Source organism: Pecten maximus, chromosome 11 (assembly GCF_902652985.1).
Source record: "Pecten maximus chromosome 11, xPecMax1.1, whole genome shotgun sequence".
Lineage (NCBI taxonomy): Eukaryota > Metazoa > Mollusca > Bivalvia > Pectinida > Pectinidae > Pecten > Pecten maximus.
In genome coordinates, this window is record NC_047025.1 from 16,879,509 (window position 1) to 16,902,588 (window position 23,080).

Here is a 23,080-nt window from a genome sequence, read left to right on the forward strand (position 1 = left end):
AATCAACTAAAATCAAATTCTCCCCATTCCAAGATGGCCGCGCCCTGATGAAACACGTTGGGCGTCACATGAAAACATTTTTTAAGCAGTTGTTGAGGTCATACAGAGCTGATTTCCCGTGTAATAATAGAAACATGAGCACATTTGTGTCGATTATCAATCCGGTGACCGGGAAAACTGACTGGAGTCTACAGAATGACGACTATGACTTCCATCAAGAAATTGCAAGGTAGGCCTACATGCAGACATGATGTAATGATCTGATTGATAACAAACTGATAAACAACATTGATGTAGTATCATAATAATATTGTAATCTGTACAGTATACTTTGAATTGTTTGGAATAAGAATTCACCCCAATCCACATCATGGCGCTAGATAGAATGTTTCACTTGTGCTCAGGCATTTTTATTTTTTATCAATATACTTGCAAGCTGTATGTTTATGCATCAAGCATCTCTTATGCATGCAAATAAAAAAAAAAAAAACAGAATGAAGATGTGTGGATTTTTGGATTTTTAATGATTTTTTTTTTAATTTCGGAAATTTGGTAGTTTTTGTCAGCTTTGTCAACCATTTTTCAAAAAATGTGTCAGTATGAAAAAAAAAATTCAAAGTGATTTTGGCAATATTAACATAAACCACAATATAAAACTATATGTATTTTATCATATGAAAGCAAATTTGGGGTATAAAACATCTAACAAAATGTTGATCTCTGCGCAAAGATGCCACAATTTCAGTGATTTTTCAGCCTATTTTGGAAAAAAATAACTTTCCTGGAAATTGGGAAAATTTAACGCGGAAAATGATATTTTTGGGAAAAATTGTAAATTAGAATTACAAATAAATTATTATATACATTAAAACAATAAACAAACAATTAAATGGAGATCACTTTGGTTTTATTTTTTCTATTTTGTTGTGACAGTGTTCACAAGGGTATTTGTCTGTCTTTTTTGTTTTTGAACAAGAGGATCAGAGATCCGAGGTCCTCTGCGGACAAGTGTTCTGGTCCCTCAAAATTAATTCTCATCAAAAGGCGTCGATCTGATTTTGGTTTTCCTTTAAGTAGACCTATCTTGACTTGACAGTCGGTGTCCGGCTCGGCGACTGAAGGTGGCGGAGATACCGACGTAGCAGGCTTTGTCCCGACAACCGGAAGTGGACTGGCATGTACTATGGGTTCTGATAATGCCGTCTGTGTTGGTGTTTTGGGTTTAAATAGTTCAGTCAGGGTTTTGGAGCCCTTGCTGTCGGATAATCGTATTTTCTTTGCTTAGTACTTGCCATTATGTGAGGCCATTTTATGGCGATTCGTGATCACCCAAGCGTTTGCACATTACTTGTATACTAATGGCAAAAACAGCGACCGGGTCAAAATATCCGGAATTGAAATCGGTAATTATTTGGGAATTTCGGCGGGACAATTGGGATTTTTTTTAATGAAATCTCATTGGGAATGGGATCGGTACCCGACCCTATTTATATAGGCTGAAAAATCACTGAATTTATCTACAATTTTGCTTTCTTCGCCAAAAAAAAATACACAAACCTGTCTAAAACATGCAAACTAGAAAAATAAGAAGTAACATTTAAATATCTTTATGAAAAGCATGAAATTATAACCAGGGCCTAGCCTGTGTCTGTGACCGTATCTTCGACATTGTTAGAATTAAGACTGTCAAATACTGTATATTGAAATCACATGAAAATGTATTCTTAACAACACTTGGAAATAATCATTGAGATGTTTAGGAACATGCCAAGTCTATATCAGTTCCTGATTTTACTTTCACTAGTTTCAATTTCACAGTAACAAACTTGCACAATTAGTCACAATCACGTCTGAACGATCGCTTACGATACTCAACTATAAGTTAGTGGATTATATATGGTATATAGATAAATTCTATAAGGAAAATGTTTCATTTGGTGCAGTACCATTACTATCTTTTAAATTAATAACTTAATTAAGTTGTACATCGACAAAATTGAAGTGTTATGCATTTTCAAATGCTAAAACGAAACCTGAATGAAAGTGAAAGTAGATAATGTCAACATGGTCTGTGGCTTACCATATATACAATGTAGTCGTAACAGACCTCATCTTATTTTTTACATATGGTCATTTCGCACAAAAAGCGGAATAATCATACATTTTTTGTGACATGTATGTATAGATAGAACATGTGTTAAACTAAATAGGAGTATTTTTGACATGTAATCGGCATTTAAAGAAAAATACACGGATTTACAGATTTCAATTTTGGACCTCATCTTACCGCCATTGATTTTCTCTAAGACTTTTCTCATTAACATAGCCTCAATATCATATCTGCATCATCAGTCAATTGAATGTTTGAAAGGTATATGCCTTCATGTGCTAATTTAATGCTATAAAAAGCCTCTTGAGAATGACGCTTTGGGTATAAGGTAAGGTGACAAAAAAAAGTTACCTCCCCTTTGCCTGAGCATAGCTATAGAAAGCCCGATTGGGAGTTTAAATTGTCCTGTTGTCAGTGTTGATGGTTTAATTTGCTTGTTATAAATATTTGATAAGGGTTGTTTCACACCTGTTTATGGATGACAGCCACGTAATGACTATGTACGACTAACTTCCTGTTCGTTCTGTTTCTAGGTTTGCTCTAAGCCTTTAATAAATGTAATGATTTTTTGTTTTGTTTTTACTTTCAATTGAAAAAATTAAATGTAACTAATTTAACTCTATATATTTTCTTAAATGTCTTCAGATTATTATTAAAGGGCATTTAAAAAAATAAGGAATATTCAGATTAGCAGATGCCATACCACCAGTGAAGGGAAAGACTTATTTGTCAATGACTCATGAAGTGATAAATTCAAAGTGTAAGAAAAAAGATATAGGGATAACCAGATCCAGATATTTTACATTGTTATATTATGCTATGTGAAATGATAAATCCCACTTATTCGCCATTTTGAATGATATAAAGCAAAAGAATAAACGGCTATTCATTGTACAGCTCTGTATGTCAAGGTAATGGCAACAATATAAGAGAAAATCATACGTAGTTCAAAGTTGTGAACAAAACTGTAATGATTTTAAATGGAGGTTTGGTTTATATTATACTAAATATAAATAAACAATATGTTGTCAAAATTCCATAGAACAAGCTGTGTTTACATCAAAATATCCTGGAACATTTACATAATATAATGTAAGTTTCTATTTCCCAGCAACAAATATTCTTCAGCTTGTAATTGTATCATATTCTGTATCCATTTTAAACATAACAAAAACTTTCTCCTGTTCTTGTTTTCAGGTCAGCATATGCTGATATGCTACATGACACTGAAAGGGTATGTCCACAAAACAAATATCAATCTGAGTATACAGCTCTGTATTTTCATGGTTGAAAAAAAATCAAGTTTTGTTATCATCCTGAAGTATATAATTTTCCATTGTTTGTATGCAGAATGCTGCTTTCTGATTGGTTTAGAGTTTTTTTTCATTCCTCTATGAAAAAAAAATCCGAAAATGGCGTGAAAAATGTGACGTCACAATATGGCCATTGACATTGCGTATTGATTTGTGAAAAAATATCCCTTATAAGATCAGTTAAATTGTACATAAAATATTTTTTGATTTTGAAAATCAATTTCAAATATTTATCATAAGCGTTAATGTCAATTATTTCTTAGTTTCATAGGAGTATGAAAAAAAAAATTGTTTGCAAACTTTTGTAAGAATTCACTACACGGATTCATACAGTTTGCAAACAATTTTTTTTTCATACCGCAATGAAACTTGACATCAGTGCTTAAATATAGATATGTTATTTCTACTGTAAGATAAGTTCAAAGCTACATTAAGTACCTTTAGTTAAACAACACAGATATGTAAGAGAAGTCTTATGAATCTATAAAAAACTAAAATTTTGTACTCTGATGCTACACAAATATTGAAGCTGACTTTAGTTTGGTCAATTTTTCAGAATCAGAAGTATTACTCTGCCTTGCGTCAGGCAGTTGGGATTCTCCGTGAACGTGGAGAGAGGATTCATGTCCTTGATATTGGCACAGGAACAGGACTTTTGTCCATGATGGCCGCCACCCTAGGAGCTGACCAGGTGACTGCATGTGAGGTGAGTAATGAGTCAGTGGGGCCAGAACTGAACTAAGGACAGACTGGAATAAGACTTTGGTTGAAAATGTCTTCTTATATATAGCTATAAACATTTTTTTACTTTACATCAATTGGGAGAAAAGTTGTATCATCTTATATTAATTACTCTTGTTGGCCTGGATGGAAGCATGCGAGGGGTCTTACTACGGCAGGAAACAGGAGTACACAGAGTAAACCAATGTGATTAGACAATTGGTCTCATACCTTTTCATATCTGATCAGGGAATCAAACCCTGGTTGTCTAGGTGGAAGGCAAGTGTAATACCAACTAAGCTACTTGATCAAAAATATCAAGTAATAGTAAGATTGTGTATCTGCTAAATGCACATTCCTTAAATCCTTGTCTTTCAAAAGATGGTACATTCAATTGGTTCACTCCATCCAATTTAAATAGAAAGATTGAGCCTTCCATAAAATAAATAAGGAGATCCTTAGATAAGTCTCAAATGTTAGCTTTCTTTCAGTTTTTGCTTTTATACAATTTTAAAAACTGATTACCTTTGAAATAAAAGGAAAATGTTGATTAAAATGAAGATTTTCCTACTAATAAGTTTTAGATCACATTTCACTTCTAAAAAATATAATATGGTTTTGTTCAACAGGCTTTCTCTCCTATGGCAGAGTGTGCCAAGAAGGGGATCCTACAAAATGGTTTTGCTGACAAAATAAAGTTGATACCAAAACGTTCTACAGAAATCTTGGTGGGGAAAGGTCAGTAGTTCTTGATCATATTTGGCTAATGGCTTACTGGAATAAAGTTCTAGGAAAAAAATAAAGGATACTAAATCCGGTCTGCATATAGAGGATTATTAAGAATCAAAATTAAACATTCAAATATCCAAACTAAGAAGTGCTGTTAAGCCATCAGTATTAAATCATATGGAAAATGATTTTACAATGTGCTTGTATTATAATGTTATGTTAACATTACAATAAATTAATTTTACAATTTGTTAACAGATGGAGATATGGAATCACGCGCAAATATCTTGATCACAGAGGTGTTTGATACAGAACTGATTGGAGAAGGGGGTATTGGAACATTTACACATGCTCACAAAGAACTTTTACAGGTAATACCAGAAATATGTTTGTCAAAGTATCTTCAACAGGTGATACTGACCGGGATAGATATATGGGGAGATAACTCCTACAGGTGATACTGATCATGATAGATATGTGGGGAGATAACTCCTACAGGTGATACTGACCGTGATAGATATGTGGGGAGATAACTCATACAGGTGATACTGGCCGGGATAGATATGTGGGGAGATAACTCATACAGGTGATACTGACCGTGATAGATATGTGGGGAGATAACTCCTACAGGTGATACTGACCGTGATAGATATATGCGGAGATAACTCATACAGGTGATACTGACCGGGATAGATATATGGGGAGATAACTCCTACAGGTGATACTGATCAGGATAGATATGTGGGGAGATAACTCATACAGGTGATAATGACTGAGATAGATATGTGGGAAGAAGGTACAGACTTAAGGTATTGCTGTTTTTTACTTAGTACTCAAGACCTTACAATCAACCAGGGGCTGTTGTATAGTAGGGACTGTTATAGTCTATTTATGATAATACATCCAGAGATTGATAAGCTGTGGTTGGTTGGGTGGCAGAGTTACACACTAGCCTTTAGGTGGCCTGTATGGCTCAATCTCCCATTTAGACATAAAAAGGTAGAGTGGTCACTTGCCAGACAGTGTGGGCTTTCTCCAGGTTCTCTGGTTTCCTCCTTAAAACAGACCCCTGGCATGCTTCCATCCCAGACAACAAGACTGATGGATACAACTTGATATAATTGTCACTTGTTTCACGATAACAGTGCTCCAGATCACTTTAACTCAAAAATTCCAGACACGGAAATGAATTGCTCCACGCTTTTGCCGTTGTTGAATGAATTTGGACATGTTGTTTACTTTTACAAATCGTTAATAATTTCGTCTATAATACCTTTGACATTAATCTGGCTTTTGTTGACAGATTATTTTGTTTTAAAAAATACTGTCAGCAGACACCATCTTTAGCTTGTTGCCATTCACACAGCGCACCTCATGGCATTAGTGATCTGAATCAATAGAGCGCTTAGCAGCACTCGTGATCAGAATATAGCGACAAACAGCGCTTGGAACAAGTCTTGAAGCATACATCGAGTTACGCCGGGCATTGTCAGTCGATAAAAATGTCTCCCGCATCATTTATAAGTAGCACATGGACACATTACTATGCTATGTTAATTGTCGTGGGAGCTTGTATGCCTTGTGTCAAAGTCTTATGTGTTATGCTACATTCATGGGAGTTTTGTGGACATCTCCCTTTTTTATCCAGTGAGGTTTTTTTTGTAATTTCAAGGCGTAAATTACACTTATCTGGAGCACTGACAATAATTGTTGTAAAATAAAGTTTTCATTTATATAAAAAATGGTTGCTTCCTTACAATATAGTGTATGTTTACATTACAGAATGACTGTATTGTGGTGCCATCTGTTGCTAACATGTACGTACAGCCTGTCAGATCTGACCTGGTCCGGCGATGGCGGGACATACTGCCAATCAAAATGGGGGGATGTGATAGCATCAATACACCTGCTGAGTTGACTAATTGTGGAGGCGCTCCATCCTTGCATGACCTTCAATTAGACCAGATACCTCGAGACCAGTTTGAGGTCATCTCTGCTCCAATCAAAGTATTCAGGTTCGTTGAATCAAAGGATATATTGAACTTCTGCACATGTATCTATATCATGTTTACAAATTATTTTTATGCACATGAAATTTAGGAGTGATGCATATTTTTGTCAATAAAAATGTGTATAATACATAGATATGTAGATGTTTCATGAAACATGTCAGAAGCTCCTTATACATGAATTAATACATGAATTAATGATTACATTTGTGTTACCACAGGTTTGATTTCAGTGGCAAGACACCTCTACCGTTCGAGAATCAATCCCAAAATGTTGTTAAATCCCTGACGTCTGGACAAGTGGATGGTGTGTTTATGTGGTGGGATCTCGAAATGGACACTCAAGGAGAAATAAACCTTAGCTGTGCACCTAGCTGGGCCCACCCAAATATTGAAGAATTACAGGTAGGTTAGGTTATCTTTCCTGTTTTAGCAATAAATTTTAACCTCTGGGCAAGAAAATGCTATATATCTTCTAGGTGTACAAATATATGTTCATAATAAATGATTTTGAAGAAGATATCTCCGGAGTCCTTCAAAAGGTATAGATTTAAATTTAGTTATGTTTTCTCCGAAGCATGACATCAGCAGGTTCTATAGCAGATTATATCTAGTAGACTACAATTTGGTCAAGGTTTAGGAATGAAAACATGACATTAAAGGTAGACTGTTTTTGAAGAGAAAATCAAAAAATTAGAAAAAGATAACTCCTGAACCCATGAGCGAAGCTAGGTGGTAAATACCTAGTATATGAGAGCATGTACATGTATTCATTTTTCCTCTTTGATGATTCTTATTTTAACCTTTTGAAAACAGAAAATAAACAAAGAAGGTACATTTTCATTCTAGTGGAGAGATCACTGGATGCAGGCAATTTACTATCCCAGCATTCCATTAGAGGTCAACAAAGGGGAAGAGGTCAAGGTCATTAGTTACCATGACGAGTACAGTCTGTGTTTTGAAGTTGCCAAGGAATCAAGGTATGCAACCTTTAAAAGAGAAAAAAAGGGAAATACAAAAACAAAATACATCATTAACATAAATACAAATACAAACACATCATTAACATAAATACAAATACAAAACACGTCATTAACATAAATACAAATACAAAACACGTCATTAACATAAATACAAATAAAAAAACACATCATTAACATAAGTACAAAATCAATACAAAACACATCATTTACATAAACACAAATACAAACACATCATTAACATAATACAAATACAAAACACATCATTAACATAAATACAAATACAAAACACATCATTAACATAAATACAAATACAGTAAACCCCCGTTATAATGCCACCTTTTGTTCTGGGAGATTTTGGCGTTATATCGAGTTTGGCGAAATAACGAATTTGATCCAATAATGAGATAGGTCCGACATGTTTTAAGAAGGCAGTGTTGGATCAACGTGTACCTTTTATATTGTAGAAATGATGTTAAAAATTCGCAAAATATATACAAAATATGTTTTTATTATCATACAATTTGACATTTTAAATATATGTAGAAATAGATTGATTGCATCAAACACATCAGTAAAATCAGTCAAAATTATTCACGGCTAGGAGTCTGACGTCGACAATAACAACGATCATGTCACTGTAAATATTTTACATGTTCAAAAAGTCGTACATTGTTTTTGTTTTGCAGAACACTGTGAAATATTATTCATTTTGTTTTGGATAGATACACATTTGTCTATGTCACTTGATACAGTACTCGTTTGGTATTCTAAAAATTTGATTACAGTTTCTATAGCACGCTTGGCTTCCGTGAATGTTGGGGGCGGGGTCATTTGTGTTTCCTGTCGTTCGTCGTCTGAGTCACTGTCATTAGTTTCAGTTACCGATTTCACGATTTCATTTTCAGGAATGACCTGTGTTGGTTGTAAATGTTTGTCCATGTCCACAAATTGTCTTACTGTAAGACGTAATTTTGGATCTAAGTCCAGGTCGTCTTGCACAGTGTTTGATAAATTCCCAAGTTCTACATCCGGGACCTCAAGTGATTGACATTCACTTGCTTCATCGTTGCGCATGACTAAACCGCTGTGATACCAACAATTAATGATTGTCTGAGGGGTCACGTAATCCCAGGCAATTTTTACAAATCTGATGGCAGTGTTTAATAGTAAAACTGGTGCTTCCTTTCTGTCTTTGCGTAGCCGTTGGATGAGACTCGGCATATTTGATTATTTGAGATTTTTTTCAATATCTAACGCAGTACGTTTTCTCTTGAGAGAAGCCATGGTAAAAATGAGTTATGAAATGCATGGACAATAGACTGACCACAGTGATTACATTTAAAGGTAAATGAGTGTGCAGGGTGTGAACAACGTCTCACTCGATAACACATGATTTTAACTGCTGATCGGCTGTAAACACAATTCTATTTTTAGCCGAGTGAAATTACCTGGTGGACCTATCGGGGGTGCGGTAAGGGGAAATTGAACATTTGTTTTGAAAAATGTGTGGCGGATGGCGATAAGCGCGTTTGGCGCTAAAACGGGTGTATTAACGTGGAGAGAAATCTGTTTTTTCTAAATGTGTGGCGATAAGTGAGTTTGGTGCTATAACGGGTGGCGTTATAAAGGAGTTATACTGTACAAAACACGTCATTAACATAAATACAAATAAAAAACACATCATTAACATAAATACAAATAAAAAACACATCATCAACATAAATACAAATAAAAAATACATCATTAACATAAATACAAATATAAAACACATCATTAACATAAATACAAAACACATCATTAACATAAATACAAAACACATCATTAACATAAATACATATATAAAACACATCATTAACATAAATACAAAACATATCATTAACATAAATACAAATACAAACCCATCATTAACATAAATACAAATACAAAACACATCATTTACCTAAATACAAATACAAAACACATCATTAACATGAATACAAATAAAAAACACATCATTAACATAAATACAAATACAAAACACATCATTTACATAAATACAAATACAAACACATCATTAACATAAATACAAATACAAACACATCATTTACATAAATACAAATACAAACACATCATTTACATAAATACAAATACAAACGCATCATTTACCTAAATACAAATACAAAACACATCATTAACATGAATACAAATCATGACTGTTTTTTTAAGTACGTAGTTTATGGTGTCGTTTAAGAAGGCAATTCATTGTAAACATTCTCTTCAAAAAAAAAAAAAAAATGTAAGGGTTGTTTGATAAAAACAATTTCACAGGATGTTACAGAGAGTACAAGATCCATATTTATGTATTCCAAAAGAAAATATGTAGACATTTATTGATTTAGAGATTGATGATTATGAGAGAATATTACTACTGAGGGATTGATAAAGAAAATGCAAGAAAGAAATATAAATAATAGCTGAGAGGTTGAAAGATGATAGGAAAGTAATATTGATTATTTCATATGTTGATGAAGATATGAGAGCAAATTTCATTAATTTGAATGACATGTTATTTCTTTAAAGTGAAAAAGAAGACTGTCACAAAGAGGGAGGCCCTGTAGGCAGCTGTGGAACTCATATCTGTTTTAGTAGGGGTCGGATCGGTATGATGAATGACCCAGTCAGGAGACGAATTTATGAGGAGATTCTTCAAAAGGTACCTTCACATCCACATAAAAAAATTATATAGGATTCAGAATTTTTTTTTTAAATGGCTGCAAGACCACTTGAAATATTTTGACAGTGTAAGTTTGTTATTGCTCTCAAAAACCACTGGATTAATAGAATATTTCACCCCTTTAGGGATGAGACAGTGGGGGGGGGGGGGGGGGTTAGAAACTACTGAAGTTGACAGTAAGTAAAACATTGTGTCTGAATTGAAGAGGAATGTATAGCAAATCCATGCTGTACTTTTATTGAAATGTTTTTAGTTATTGTTTTGTTTACAACATGTACTTATAATTAGTGATGATTATGCCTGTTTGATTTAATTGTTTCCATCATGTTTTGTAGAATGTTACAAGCAACACAACCTGCCTTTGTTTAGGTGATGGTAACATTATGGCATTGATGGCTGCAACACTTGGCTGTAAAAAGGTAAATCCAAGGCCTGAATATACTGTATATAAATGTTCAGATATTCTATCTTATTGTTGTTCACATTGATATTCTTCTCTGACCACTGTCCTTTGCTGTATTGTGTTGACCATTGTAAATGACCTCTAGATGTTTTGATTTATAGCCGACATCTTTCCTACCTTGTAGGTGTTTACAGTGGAGGCTAACCCCAGTATAAGGAAGGTAATGGAGTCATTTATCAGGAAGAATGGCCTTGGAGAGGTGGTTACCGTGCTGACCAAGAACCCGGGGGCTCTCACACCTGTAGACTTAGGGGACTGTAAGGTACTGACCTCATCATTGTAGAATTTCTAGCTCAAAAAATAACCTTGACCCAATTTCATGGTGATAAGGTCAAATGTTCTAGCTTTTACACAACTTCTGGATAATCAAGTGGCCATGAACCATGCTATTTGGTACAAAACAATTTTGTACAAGCTTGTTTGAACTTTGCTTTCAAGGTCACATAAACCAAATGTGTAAGACAATTTGATGATTTCTGATTGATAATGACCAAGGCCTAGATAATGATTTATCATTTTGAGGTGAAGAGCTGTCATAATCGTTTAGATTAAATTGATTTTGATTTTTATACACCTGTCAAATTTTTGTGTGTGTCTGTCCTTCATAAACGTTTACACTGAATACCAGGAGCTGGTCTAATGTATGCACCTACATACTGTTTAGCTGCTCCAGGTTGACCTTGTATTGAGAGAGCCATATATACTTTCAAAATCTATGTTATTATTACTTCTGCTTTCACCAAAACAGGGGATATTAATTTGGGTTTGTCCATCGGTCTCTTTGTCATGCTTTGTTTCCATGCAATAACTGCTACAGTTATCAACAGATTTTCTTCAAACTTGATAACAAAGTTAAATGCCTTTAGGGCTCAGCCAAGTGTGATTGCCACTTTTGCTGGACGTTATATTTCGCAGAGCTATGGCCCCTTCATTAATGAAACATTTTGTTTTCTGTTGTTTCCATGCAGTTACTCCCACAAATATTATTTGATTGTCATCAAACTAAGAAACAGTCTGAGATTTATTGTCCCTCGATTCAATGGAATTGATCATTCTGTCAAGCTTTACTCTTAACCTCAAAAATGTTTACCTACAATTTGTCAAGAAAGCAGGGGATATAAATTCCACAAATTTGCTTGTTACAGGTTAACCCATTATGGTGGGAGAGTCATACATTCATATCCTGTGTTTTTATTAGGTCACCTGAGATGAAGTCTCAAGTGACCTTTCCTAATTGCCTTTTGTCATCCATTCGTAAATAATTTCATATTGACTTCTTTTCAATATCCAAGACGCCTAGAGACCTGATATTGGTCCTATAACATGCTGGGGCAATGGGCTATCAAGATTGTTCAAATTAATGACCTTGACCTTCATTCAAGGTCACAGGGGTCAAATGTGCTAAAACTTTAAAATGACTTCTTCTTATTAGAAGCCTTCATTTACAGCCCCCAGGCTCAAATGTGCTAAACTCTTTTAAATGTCTTCTGGATAACGACACACTTCGAAACCTGATATTTGGCTTGTAACATGCTGGGGTGAGCACATTGACCTCAAGGTCACAGGAATCTAATCTACCAAAATGTATCAAAATTCATTGGCCTTTTGTTACAATTGAAACTTGTGGTGGGAGAGTCACACTTTCAGATTCTATGTTATTACTACAGGTTGACCTTGTGGTGGGAGAGTCACACTTTCAGATTCTATGTTATTACTACAGGTTGACCTTGTGGTGGGAGAGTCACACTTTCAGATTCTGTGTTATTACTACAGGTTGACCTTGTGTTGGGAGAGTCACACTTTCAGATTCTATGTTATTACTACAGGTTGACCTTGTGGTGGGAGAGTCACACTTTCAGATTCTGTGTTATTACTACAGGTTGACCTTGTGGTGGGAGAGTCACACTTTCAGATTCTATGTTATTACTACAGGTTGACCTTGTGGTGGGAGAGTCATACTTTCAGATTCTATGTTATTACTACAGGTTGACCTTGTGATGGGAGAGTCACACTTTCAGATTCTATGTTATTACTACAGGTTGACCTTGTGGTGGGCGAGTCACACTTTCAGATTCTATGTTATTACTACAGGTTGACCTTGTGATGGGAGAGTCACACTATCAGATTCTATGTTATTACTACAGGTTGACCTTGTGATGGGAGAGTCACACTTTCAGATTCTATGTTATTACTACAGGTTGACCTTGTGATGGGAGAGTCACACTTTCAGATTATGTGTTATTACTACAGGTTGACCTTGTGATGGGAGAGTCACACTTTCAGATTATGTGTTATTACTATAGGTTGACCTTGTGATGGGAGAGTCACACTTTCAGATTATGTGTTATTACTACAGGTTGACCTTGTGATGGGAGAGTCACACTTTCAGATTATGTGTTATTACTACAGGTTGACCTTGTGATGGGAGAGTCACACTTTCAGATTATGTGTTATTACTACAGGTTGACCTTGTGATGGGAGAGTCACACTTTCAGATTCTGTGTTATTACTACAGGTTGACCTTGTGATGGGAGAGTCACACTTTCAGATTCTACGTTATTACTACAGGTTGACCTTGTGGTGGGAGAGTCACACTTTCAGATTCTGTGTTATTACTACAGGTTGACCTTGTGGTGGGAGAGTCACACTTTCAGATTATGTGTTATTACTACAGGTTGACCTTGTGGTGGGAGAGCCATACTTTCAGATTATATGTTATTACTACAGGTTGACCTTGTGGTGGGAGAGCCACACTTTCAGATTATATGTTATTATTACAGGTTGACCTTGTGTTGGGAGAACCATACTTTCAGATTATATGTTATTATTACAGGTTGACCTTGTGTTGGGAGAGCCATACTTCCAGAGTTCTGTATTACCGTGGCACAACATTTCCCATTGGTACAATATAGATCAGCTATCTAACATTTTGGTGGATGAGGCAAAAATATTCCCTGCTGCAATGACAATAAAAGCAATGGCCGTGGACTTTACAGACTTGTGGAAGATACGGGCCCCTGTTGGAATGTGTGAAGGATTCAATCTACAAGTATTCGATGATTTGATAGAGGTAAGAGTATCTTGTGTTAAAACTATCAAACAAACACACAGATTTTCAGGATAAAGCTTTTATAAGCAATGATTCCAGGAAAACACTAGCTAAAATCAGATGGTTGATCTTTCTGAAACTTTTTACATACCACCCACAGGAAAACAGATAAAGATAATCAAGTTCTCTTCAAGTTGGCAAATAAATATATTGAAACACACTTTCATCATTAGATTGTTACAAATGTTTTAAAAGGGCAATAAGTTAAGTAATGCTGACGTTTTAATTTGCCAGGTATTGAAAATAAATACTACATAGATGTTTGTAATGAGACGATGTGTAGGTGACCTGTTGTTAGGTATTTGTAGAGCTAGCTCTAGAAATCTGACTAAAGATTATATGAATTTAATGAAATTTTCTCCTGTTGACAGCGGTCATCCGACATCGCTGATGAGACTGTAGAACCACAGCCCTTATGGGAGTACCCCTTGTACTGCTCGGAGTGATGTTGTTGATATTTACAACTTCCAGTATACTTCATCTTGGGACGAAACTGCTGTAGCTGTGACAAAAATACTCAATTTACAAAGGTTTGTAAGACAGAACTCTCAAATTAAGGTACCAAATACAATCAGTGACTTTGGTTAATGCAAGAAGTGAAATTATCTAACCACTATTTGGTTATTTGGTAAATGTGAGAAGTGAAATTATCTCCCTCATTTGGCTACTTGGTTTATATGAGAAGTGAAAATATCTTCTTTCGTTTGGCTGTTCCGTTAATGAGATTGAAATTATCGCCCTTGTTGTCTTGTTGGTTAATGTGAGAAGTGAAATTATCTCCCATATGTGACTATTTGGTTAATAGGGAAGTGAAATTATCTCCCTTGTCGACTGGTTGGTAAGAAATGAAATTATCTCGCTTGTTTGGCTGTTTAGTTAATGTGAGAAGTTAAATTATCTCCCTTGTTAGGCTGTTTAAGGGCGAATTTGTTCTCCTAAAACCAGTTTTAGTTTCGAACCGGTTCTGTAAACTTTCCATTTGTTGAGTAAACCAGTTTCAAACCACATTTAAACTGAAACCGGTTCATTCATTTGTTTCTGATAAACCTAAACAAGTTTATTAAACCATTCAAACCACCACCGGTTGTGGTTTGGAAGGTTTCGTTTCTGAAAACAAGATGGCGAATGTTGTCAACACATGCAGAATGTGCTCTTGAAGTGCGCTACGTGCTCCAAACTTGCCAGCTATGGCTTGTAGTGCCATTTGACTGGACAAATAAAATATAAATTATAAATATTAATAATTGTTTTCCCATTGGTATGACAGTTTTCCCTTGTGTTTGAAAGAAAGTCTGCTAGAACTGCATGCGTTTCCCTGTCATTGAATTGTGGAAGTATGTCTTCAACATAATTTGGGATTCGGGGGATTTTTGTGCGTTCAGGAGGTATTAACGTTTCAAATACTGCTCTGAAGCTTTTTCTCCCAAAGACACCATATTGAAAACTAGAATTTCGCATTTGTTTCTCAAGAGCAAACCAGTTTTAGTTTACAAACCGTTTTGAAAACCAGGTTTAAACCATAAACCCAAACCTAAACCAGTTTATTTGCAACAAATTTGCCCTAATTGATGGGAGAAGTAAATTATCTCCCTTGGTTGATTAAAAGTGAATTTATCTCCCTTGACTTGTAGGTTAAAAGTAAATATATGTCCCCTGTTTTGCTAATGCGAGAAATGAAATTATCTCCCTTATTTGGCTACACATTAAACAGACGAGGAATACCTCCTCCAATCTAGTTCATCATTGCTGACATTTCAATTTGTTTTTATTTTCTTTCAGTAAGCTTTTTGGTTATATAATACATTAATCAAAATGGTTTTCCTCTTTTGGCACTTGCTTTTACCTTTGGTCATTTCCTTCAGTTAATAATAAGTACATGTACATGTATTTGAACTGTTAAAAAAATTTTAAAAAGCAAAAAACAAACAAAAACAAAAAAAAACAAAAAAAGCCACTCTATGGTTGCTTTTTCAAGAGATGTTTATGAATTGTTCAGTATAAAAGTTGATAAATGAAGAAAGATATATGATGAGACTGAATTATGGCCAGTATAACTTGCATACTGTAATGAGGGAGTTTATGCATCTGTTTCAGTGAGGGACGCTGTAATGGTGTGGTGCTGTGGGCAGACTTTGACTTTGGCCAGAACTGTGTTGTGAGCACTGGACCAAGGGAAGGGTCACATGTAGGAAAGGAAGTGAAGTGGGACATCTATACTCGACAAGGTGTCCATCTTCTAAAGCAGCCCATTACCTCTGGGAGTATGGGGAAGGATCCTGAAGTAAAGCAGGCAGTTCATGTGACATTCAATTTCAGACCAAAACAAGGAGACCTGGAATTTACTTTCAAATCATATAGCTGAAGTTACAGATAGATACAACATCAGGTTTAAATGCTTCATTATATTGACTTTTAATTTCATGGGAGAACTTTTACCTTTTTATTAAGCTCATATATAGCAAATTATGGGGTGATTAAGATGCAATTATTCTCAAATACTTCACAGGGTTATCCCTCAATTGATGTTACAAAGAGGGGGGTGGGGGGGGGGGTAAAGAAAGCTAACACCTGCTATATGACGCTGCTCACAATAACGTAGCATTAATTTGACTAACCATGGCGTAAATAATGACCATGGAGGATTGTAGATGGCGTGATCAAAAACTTTCATAAAAACTTACATTTGCTTGCAAGTATGTGTGAAAAATATTAAGGAAATAATCAAACATTGGTCTGTTCTGCGAACAAGGATATCTCAACCCTCATGTAAGAGTTTGGCAGGCCAGCACTTGGCAAGCCTCGTCATGTTGACTGGTCTAACTCTTACACTCGGGTTGAGATATCCCTGTATATGGAACAGACCCATGTTAGACTCTATTAATCAATCTCCTGTAAGGTACTTTTAACTTGATTATCATAATAAACTTTTATCAAAGAATATTTGATATAGATACAGCCTAGTTTGAACAAGAAAAGGTCCGTCCTTCACACGAAAATAATGAGATGTCACTGATGTATTTCAGGTCTGGTACACATGCACAGTAATGTGGATTTATTGAATATGATACATAAAGCAATATTTTCAATAGAACTCAGAAATATCATAAAAAGACCAAAAAACATTTGAAAAGGACCAAAGAACATTTGATTAGATATATTTCTTAAAGCATGCATTTCTTTTTTCTTAAAGGCCCAGGAATACTTATGGAGATTAGACTGTTTTATAACACTCATGACAATATGAATGCCAATCATTTACGTCCAAATTGCATTAAGGATTCTTGGCTTCAGTTAAGCCTATCAGTCCTAGGTTTGGCTTTAATAGCTATGAGGACGTTTAGTGTAATCAGTACCTTGCGTTAGATTTTAGCTGGAAGAAGGATGCATTGCCCAATTATTGCTAGGCCCTTATTAAAAATTGAAACAAGAATACTAAGCCCCATCATTTAAAGAAGAATATATCTTAGTATCTTGTCATCTGCTGATGTGTCTTGTAGCTCATTATGACATTTTTTGTTGTTCTTATTGTATATCCTGTTTTATAATTTATGAATTCAAGTATTCTGAAAATAGCTTCATCAACAATTGATGGATCCTGAAAGGTTATTGAAAATTTGACATTTGTCTCATTCTGACTTTACTCCTATTAATGATCTGTGAAAGACTGACCCATAATTTTAAAATCGAGGAAACAACCAAAAATAATCATCATTTTCAGTGGTTTTAGCTCGTACAGATGAGTCTACCATTCTCTGAAAATAATGGTGATATAAGTTTTACTTCCTCCGCTACACATCACCAGTAAAACTCCAAGTTTGTCGGTATAATCATGACATCTGTGTACTCTTAACTACGAAGTTAGGTTATCTCCCCTAGTTGCTAAATGGGACCAATCTCTTGGATTTCTACACCTCAATCCAACAATTTAGTACACCATCTTACACTTAAATACACCAAGGAGAACTAAATGAAAGATTTCTAAATTGTGTGTAATTATTTATTTTGATTTTAAGAAAAATAAAATGTGTACTCTGATGTATTTGTCTTGTGAATTAGTTAATTTGAATTCAATGTATATTTGTCTGGTTAATAAGTTGATTTGAATTTAATACATATTTGTCTGGTTAATAAGTTGATTTGAATTTAATACGTATTTGTCTGGTTAATAAGTTGATTTGAATTTAATACATATTTGTCTGGTTAATAAGTTAATTTGAATTTAATACATCATGCTCTAAAGTATTTGTCTTGTTTATTAGTTAATTTTAATTTAATACATTGGCTCAGCTGCCTTGTTATAAAATTCATTTGTGATTCGTATATAAAATATATGTGCACATTGTATATGTCACATGATCTAGGTTATATGCCATGGTCCTCAGGGTTTGAGCTGGACATTTGGGCAAACCCATATAGCTTTGAGTTTTCATCATTTCATTCCAAGCAATTTTTACACTGCATGGTCAAATTACTTTCCAGTAAAACTTTTTATTATAACAAAACAAACACCTTGAAGATAAGTATTGGTAAAGCAAAGACAAAATATACTTTATGGAATGGTGGTACCATGAAGGTGGGTACCATGTCGGTGGGTACCATGTTGGTGTGTACCATGTTGGTGGGTACCATGATGTTGGGTACCATGTTGGTGGGTACTATGTCGGTGGGTACCATGTTGGTGGGTACCATGTTGGTGGGTACCATGTCGGTGGGTACCATGTTGGTAGGTACCATGTTGGTGGGTACCATGTCGGTGGGTACCATGTTGGTGGGTACCATGATTGTGGGTACCATGTTGGTGGGTACCATGTTGGTTGGTACCATGTCGGTGGGTACCATGTTGGTTGGTACCATGTCGGTGGGTACTATGTTGGTGGGTACCATGTTGGTGGGTACTACGATGGTGGGTACCATGTTGGTGGGTACCATGTTGGTGGGTACCATGTTGGTTGGCACCATGTCGGTGGGTACCATGTTGTTGGGTACCATGTTGTTGGGTACCATGTTGGTTGGTACCATGTCAGTGGGTACCATGTCGGTGGGTACCATGATGTTGGGTACTACGTTGGTTGGTACCATGTTGGTGGGTACTATGTTGGTGGGTACTATGTTGGTGGGTACTATGTTGGTGGGTACTACGTTGGTTGGTACCATGTTGGTGGGTACTATGTTGGTGGGTACTATGTCGGTGGGTACCATGTCGGTGGGTACTATGTCGGTGGGTACCATGTTGGTGGGTACCATGTCTGTGGGTACCATGTTGGTGGGTACCATGTCGGTGGGTACCATGTTGGTGGGTACCATGTTGGTGGGTACCATGTCGGTGGGTACCATGTTGGTGGGTACCATGATGTTGGGTACCATGTTGGTGGGTACCATGTTGGTTGGTACCATGTTGGTGGGTACCATGATGTTGGTTACCATGTTGGTTGGTACCATGTTGGTGGGTACCATGTCGGTGGGTACCATGTTGGTGGGTACTATGTTGGTGGGTACCATGTTGGTGGGTACCATGTCGGTGGGTACCATGTCGGTGGGTACCATGTTGGTGGGTACCATGTTGGTGGGTACCATTTTCAGTCTAGAAACATTCTAAATTTGTTAGTACACTGGAAACCATTTCCATTGTAATACTGGTAACTAGATGTAGTGTTTCAAAATGTACAGTTAATCTTTTATTGATATTCCCATTTCGTTGACTGGTTTGCCTATAAATACACACATTTAGACTTACCATTGTGTGTATATGGTCTTGACCTGTAAAATGACACTCCGCAATGATGGTTACGATATGTCCAAAATCAGGAAATCAATTCGACAGGTGGCCTATACGGGTAGTACAGTATGTAATGTGTATCACCGGGATACATGTAGTTGTAGGTCCAGATACGGCCTATACGGGTACTACAGTATGTATTGTGTATCACGGAGATAGTTGTAGGTCCAGATACGGCCTGTACGGGTACTACAGTACGTATTGTGTATCACGGGGATAGTTGTAGGTCCAGATACGGCCTATACGGGTACTACAGTATGCATTGTGTATCACGGGGATAGTTGTAGGTCCAGATACGGCCTATACGGGTACTACGGTATGCATTGTGTATCACGGGATAGTTGTAGGTCCAGATACGGCCTATACGGGTACTACGGTATGTATTGTGTATCCCGGGGATAGTTGTAGGTCCAGATACGGCCTGTACGGGTACTACAGTATGTATTGTGTATCACGGGGATAGTTGTAGGTCCAGATACGGCCTGTACGGGTACTACAGTATGTATTGTGTATCACGGGGATAGTTGTAGGTCCAGATACGGCCTATACGGGTACTACAGTATGTATTGTGTATCACGGGGATAGTTGTAGGTCCAGATACGGCCTGTACGGGTACTACAGTATGTATTGTGTATCACTGGGATAGTTGTAGGTTTGCTGGTACCTTATCATCTTTTGGGAGAGTGGTGATTGTGACAAACATAGAAATACACAGGCAACAGGAAACAGGCGGGTAAAATAATAAATATCTCTAGTATAGGTAATAATAAAGAAACAAATAACATAACTAAAATATAGGTCAGAATATTATAACAGCTGACGTAAATACCGGTGTGTGTGTTGTTATAACAAGGTGTAACAGAAGGCCAAATATGAGGTACTGAAACAGCACAAACTAAAATATACTGGTATAAAATATTGTGTTTTAGCATTAAAGGGGCCTTTATCTAATCACTGTAAAGAACGCTGTTTAGATTATCAATACTGATGGAGGCTTAGCTTAGAATATCTTGTTTTTTATTTCATTGCTCAGACTTAAAAGGTTCTACTATATTTCCGTATGCATGTAGCTCCAAAAGTGGTCTGGCGGTAACTCTGGGATTCTACTACAAACAATATAACCAACAATTCATTTGCTGCAAAGCACAGACGCCTGCTTCTGTTAATTCAATTCTAAACCGGAAGCAAACGTTTGAAGAGACTGGCGTAACTATATGCTCTGAATCTGTCCTCATTTTACGTGCACTGGCTGCTGCGAGGAAACCAAAAGGGTTAACTTCAAAAGTTTCTATTTTTGTCCTGCTAAAGTTAAAGATTATATATCAATATCAACCTATTACATCTACTACACAATCAGGTCCATTCCTCGAGCTATGTGTAATGTCCATTCAATTATCTATTACGACCGTAATAAGATCGGAGTGAGACAGGCCTGTATTTTGATTAACTTCACTTGTGTCAAGGCTTATCAGCCCAGGCCCCGATCATGTATATTACACAGGTGTATACCGACACTGTATTCTGTATCTGTATCAGAAGAGACCATAGCCATGCAGTAATAAACATGTAGTTAGCATATACAACAGAGTCAGTCATTACTTTAATTACGGCCACACAAACGAAATATAACAATGGCGACCAGGATTAAACTATGAAGAAGAAATACATGGACTAAAATTTTCCAGTGTTAGCTACCGTGCAGTACACTTGTAGTTTTATCACAAATTGGAAAAATGGCAACTGGATTACCAACATTCCCGCAATTTTCTGTACACGAAAATGCTGTCGACATCAGATGGAAAAAATGGGTGAAGAGGTTGGATAACCTATTGGTTGGTATGAACATCAAAGACAAAGACAGGAAACGTGCATTGTTCTTACATTTTGCTGGAGATGAAGTCAATGACATTTTCGATACTCTACCCGACACAGGCAACGATTATAAAACTGCTGTTGAAAGATTAACAGAGTACTTTGCGCCGAAGAAAAACACAGAATTTGAAGTTTCAAATTTCGCCAAACAAGACAAATGTCCAGTGAGAATATTGACAGTTTCCACACCAGACTGAGACAACTAGGACAAAACTGTGAATTTGTTGATTGTGACAAGGAGATCAAATCACAAATAATTCAGGGATGCAGTTCAACCAGACTTCGGAGAAGAGCGCTACAGGAGGACATGGATCTTCATAAGTTAATAGCGATGGCCCGAAGTATGGAGATTTCACACCTACAAGCTCAGGAAATTGAAAAAACTGATCGTGCCTACCCACAGAGAGAAGACACGAACGCTGTAAAAAGAAAATCAAATGGCGGTTGGAGTAAGCAGAACCGAACACACTCAAACAAGCCATCACAGGTATGTCGAAACTGTGGAGGAAAGTTTCCTCACGAGAAGCCCTGTCCAGCAAAAGGGAAAGTATGTCACTCTTGTCAAAAGTACAATCATTTCTCGAAAGTATGCAAATCGAAAAAACTTGTTAAACAAGTAGAAGACAAATCAAGTCAACCACGCAATGAAAGTTCAACAGACGAGTATCTTTATGGTATACAAACAATCAACCAGGTTAAATCAAAACAACCTAAAACTGCGGTAACTGTTGATGGATTGACTCTTAATATACTTGTTGACACAGGATCAAGCATCAATGTCATGGAGGAAACAAGCTACAACAAAATCAGAAATAAGAAAAAGCTACAGAAAGCATCAACAAAACTGTTTGCGTATGGCTCAACAAAACCTCTACCTGTAATTGGAACTTTTGTTGCAAGCATAGAAAGTAAACAGAGACTTGTCACTGCGCTATTTTATGTAGTAAAGGGATGCAACGGAAACTTACTGAGCTATGAAACGTCAGTAAATCTTCAACTCATACCCGTTATCTCTGCTGTATCGGAACAGAGAGAAGAGAAGCTATGCGAAAAATACGCATCAATCTTCGAGGGTATCGGGAAATTGGAAAACACCCAGGTAGATATACACATTGATGACAATGTTAAACCTGTGGCTCAACCACACAGACGTATTCCTTTTCATGTTAGGAAACATGTAGAAGCTGAGCTAGACAGACTTGAAAAATTGGACATCATTGAGAAAGTGACAGGACCAACACCTTGGGTATCCCCGATCGTCGTGGTTCCTAAACCCAGAAGTC

General features: G+C 36.3%; 2 protein-coding genes across 2 annotated transcripts; one reads left to right on the forward strand and one right to left on the reverse strand.

Annotated features, from left to right (window-relative positions):
• Positions 1 to 7: 7 nt before the first annotated feature.
• On the forward strand, positions 8 to 18,186 carry LOC117338472 (protein arginine N-methyltransferase 7-like). Its single transcript, XM_033899826.1, is given in 15 exon segments — positions 8 to 229; positions 3,308 to 3,344; positions 3,980 to 4,129; positions 4,773 to 4,881; positions 5,131 to 5,243; positions 6,655 to 6,887; positions 7,103 to 7,286; positions 7,731 to 7,861; positions 10,424 to 10,556; positions 10,913 to 10,996; positions 11,165 to 11,302; positions 13,874 to 14,110; positions 14,521 to 14,574; positions 14,576 to 14,679; positions 16,244 to 18,186. Coding segments are annotated over 15 exon segments (2,157 nt in total). The 5' UTR covers positions 8 to 47; the 3' UTR covers positions 16,512 to 18,186.
• A 454-nt stretch (positions 18,187 to 18,640) lies between these two features.
• LOC117338473 (arp2/3 complex-activating protein rickA-like) lies at positions 18,641 to 19,708 on the reverse strand. Its single transcript, XM_033899827.1, has one exon. It carries the CDS (start codon positions 19,706 to 19,708, stop codon positions 18,641 to 18,643), a length of 1,068 nt encoding a protein of 355 aa, XP_033755718.1.
• Positions 19,709 to 23,080: the final 3,372 nt, after the last annotated feature.

Bases quoted from the DNA above. Each gene is read 5' to 3' on its own strand.
- LOC117338473 (XM_033899827.1), bottom strand. From the start codon at position 19,708: ATGGTACCCACCAACATGGTACCCACCGACATGGTACCCACCGACATG.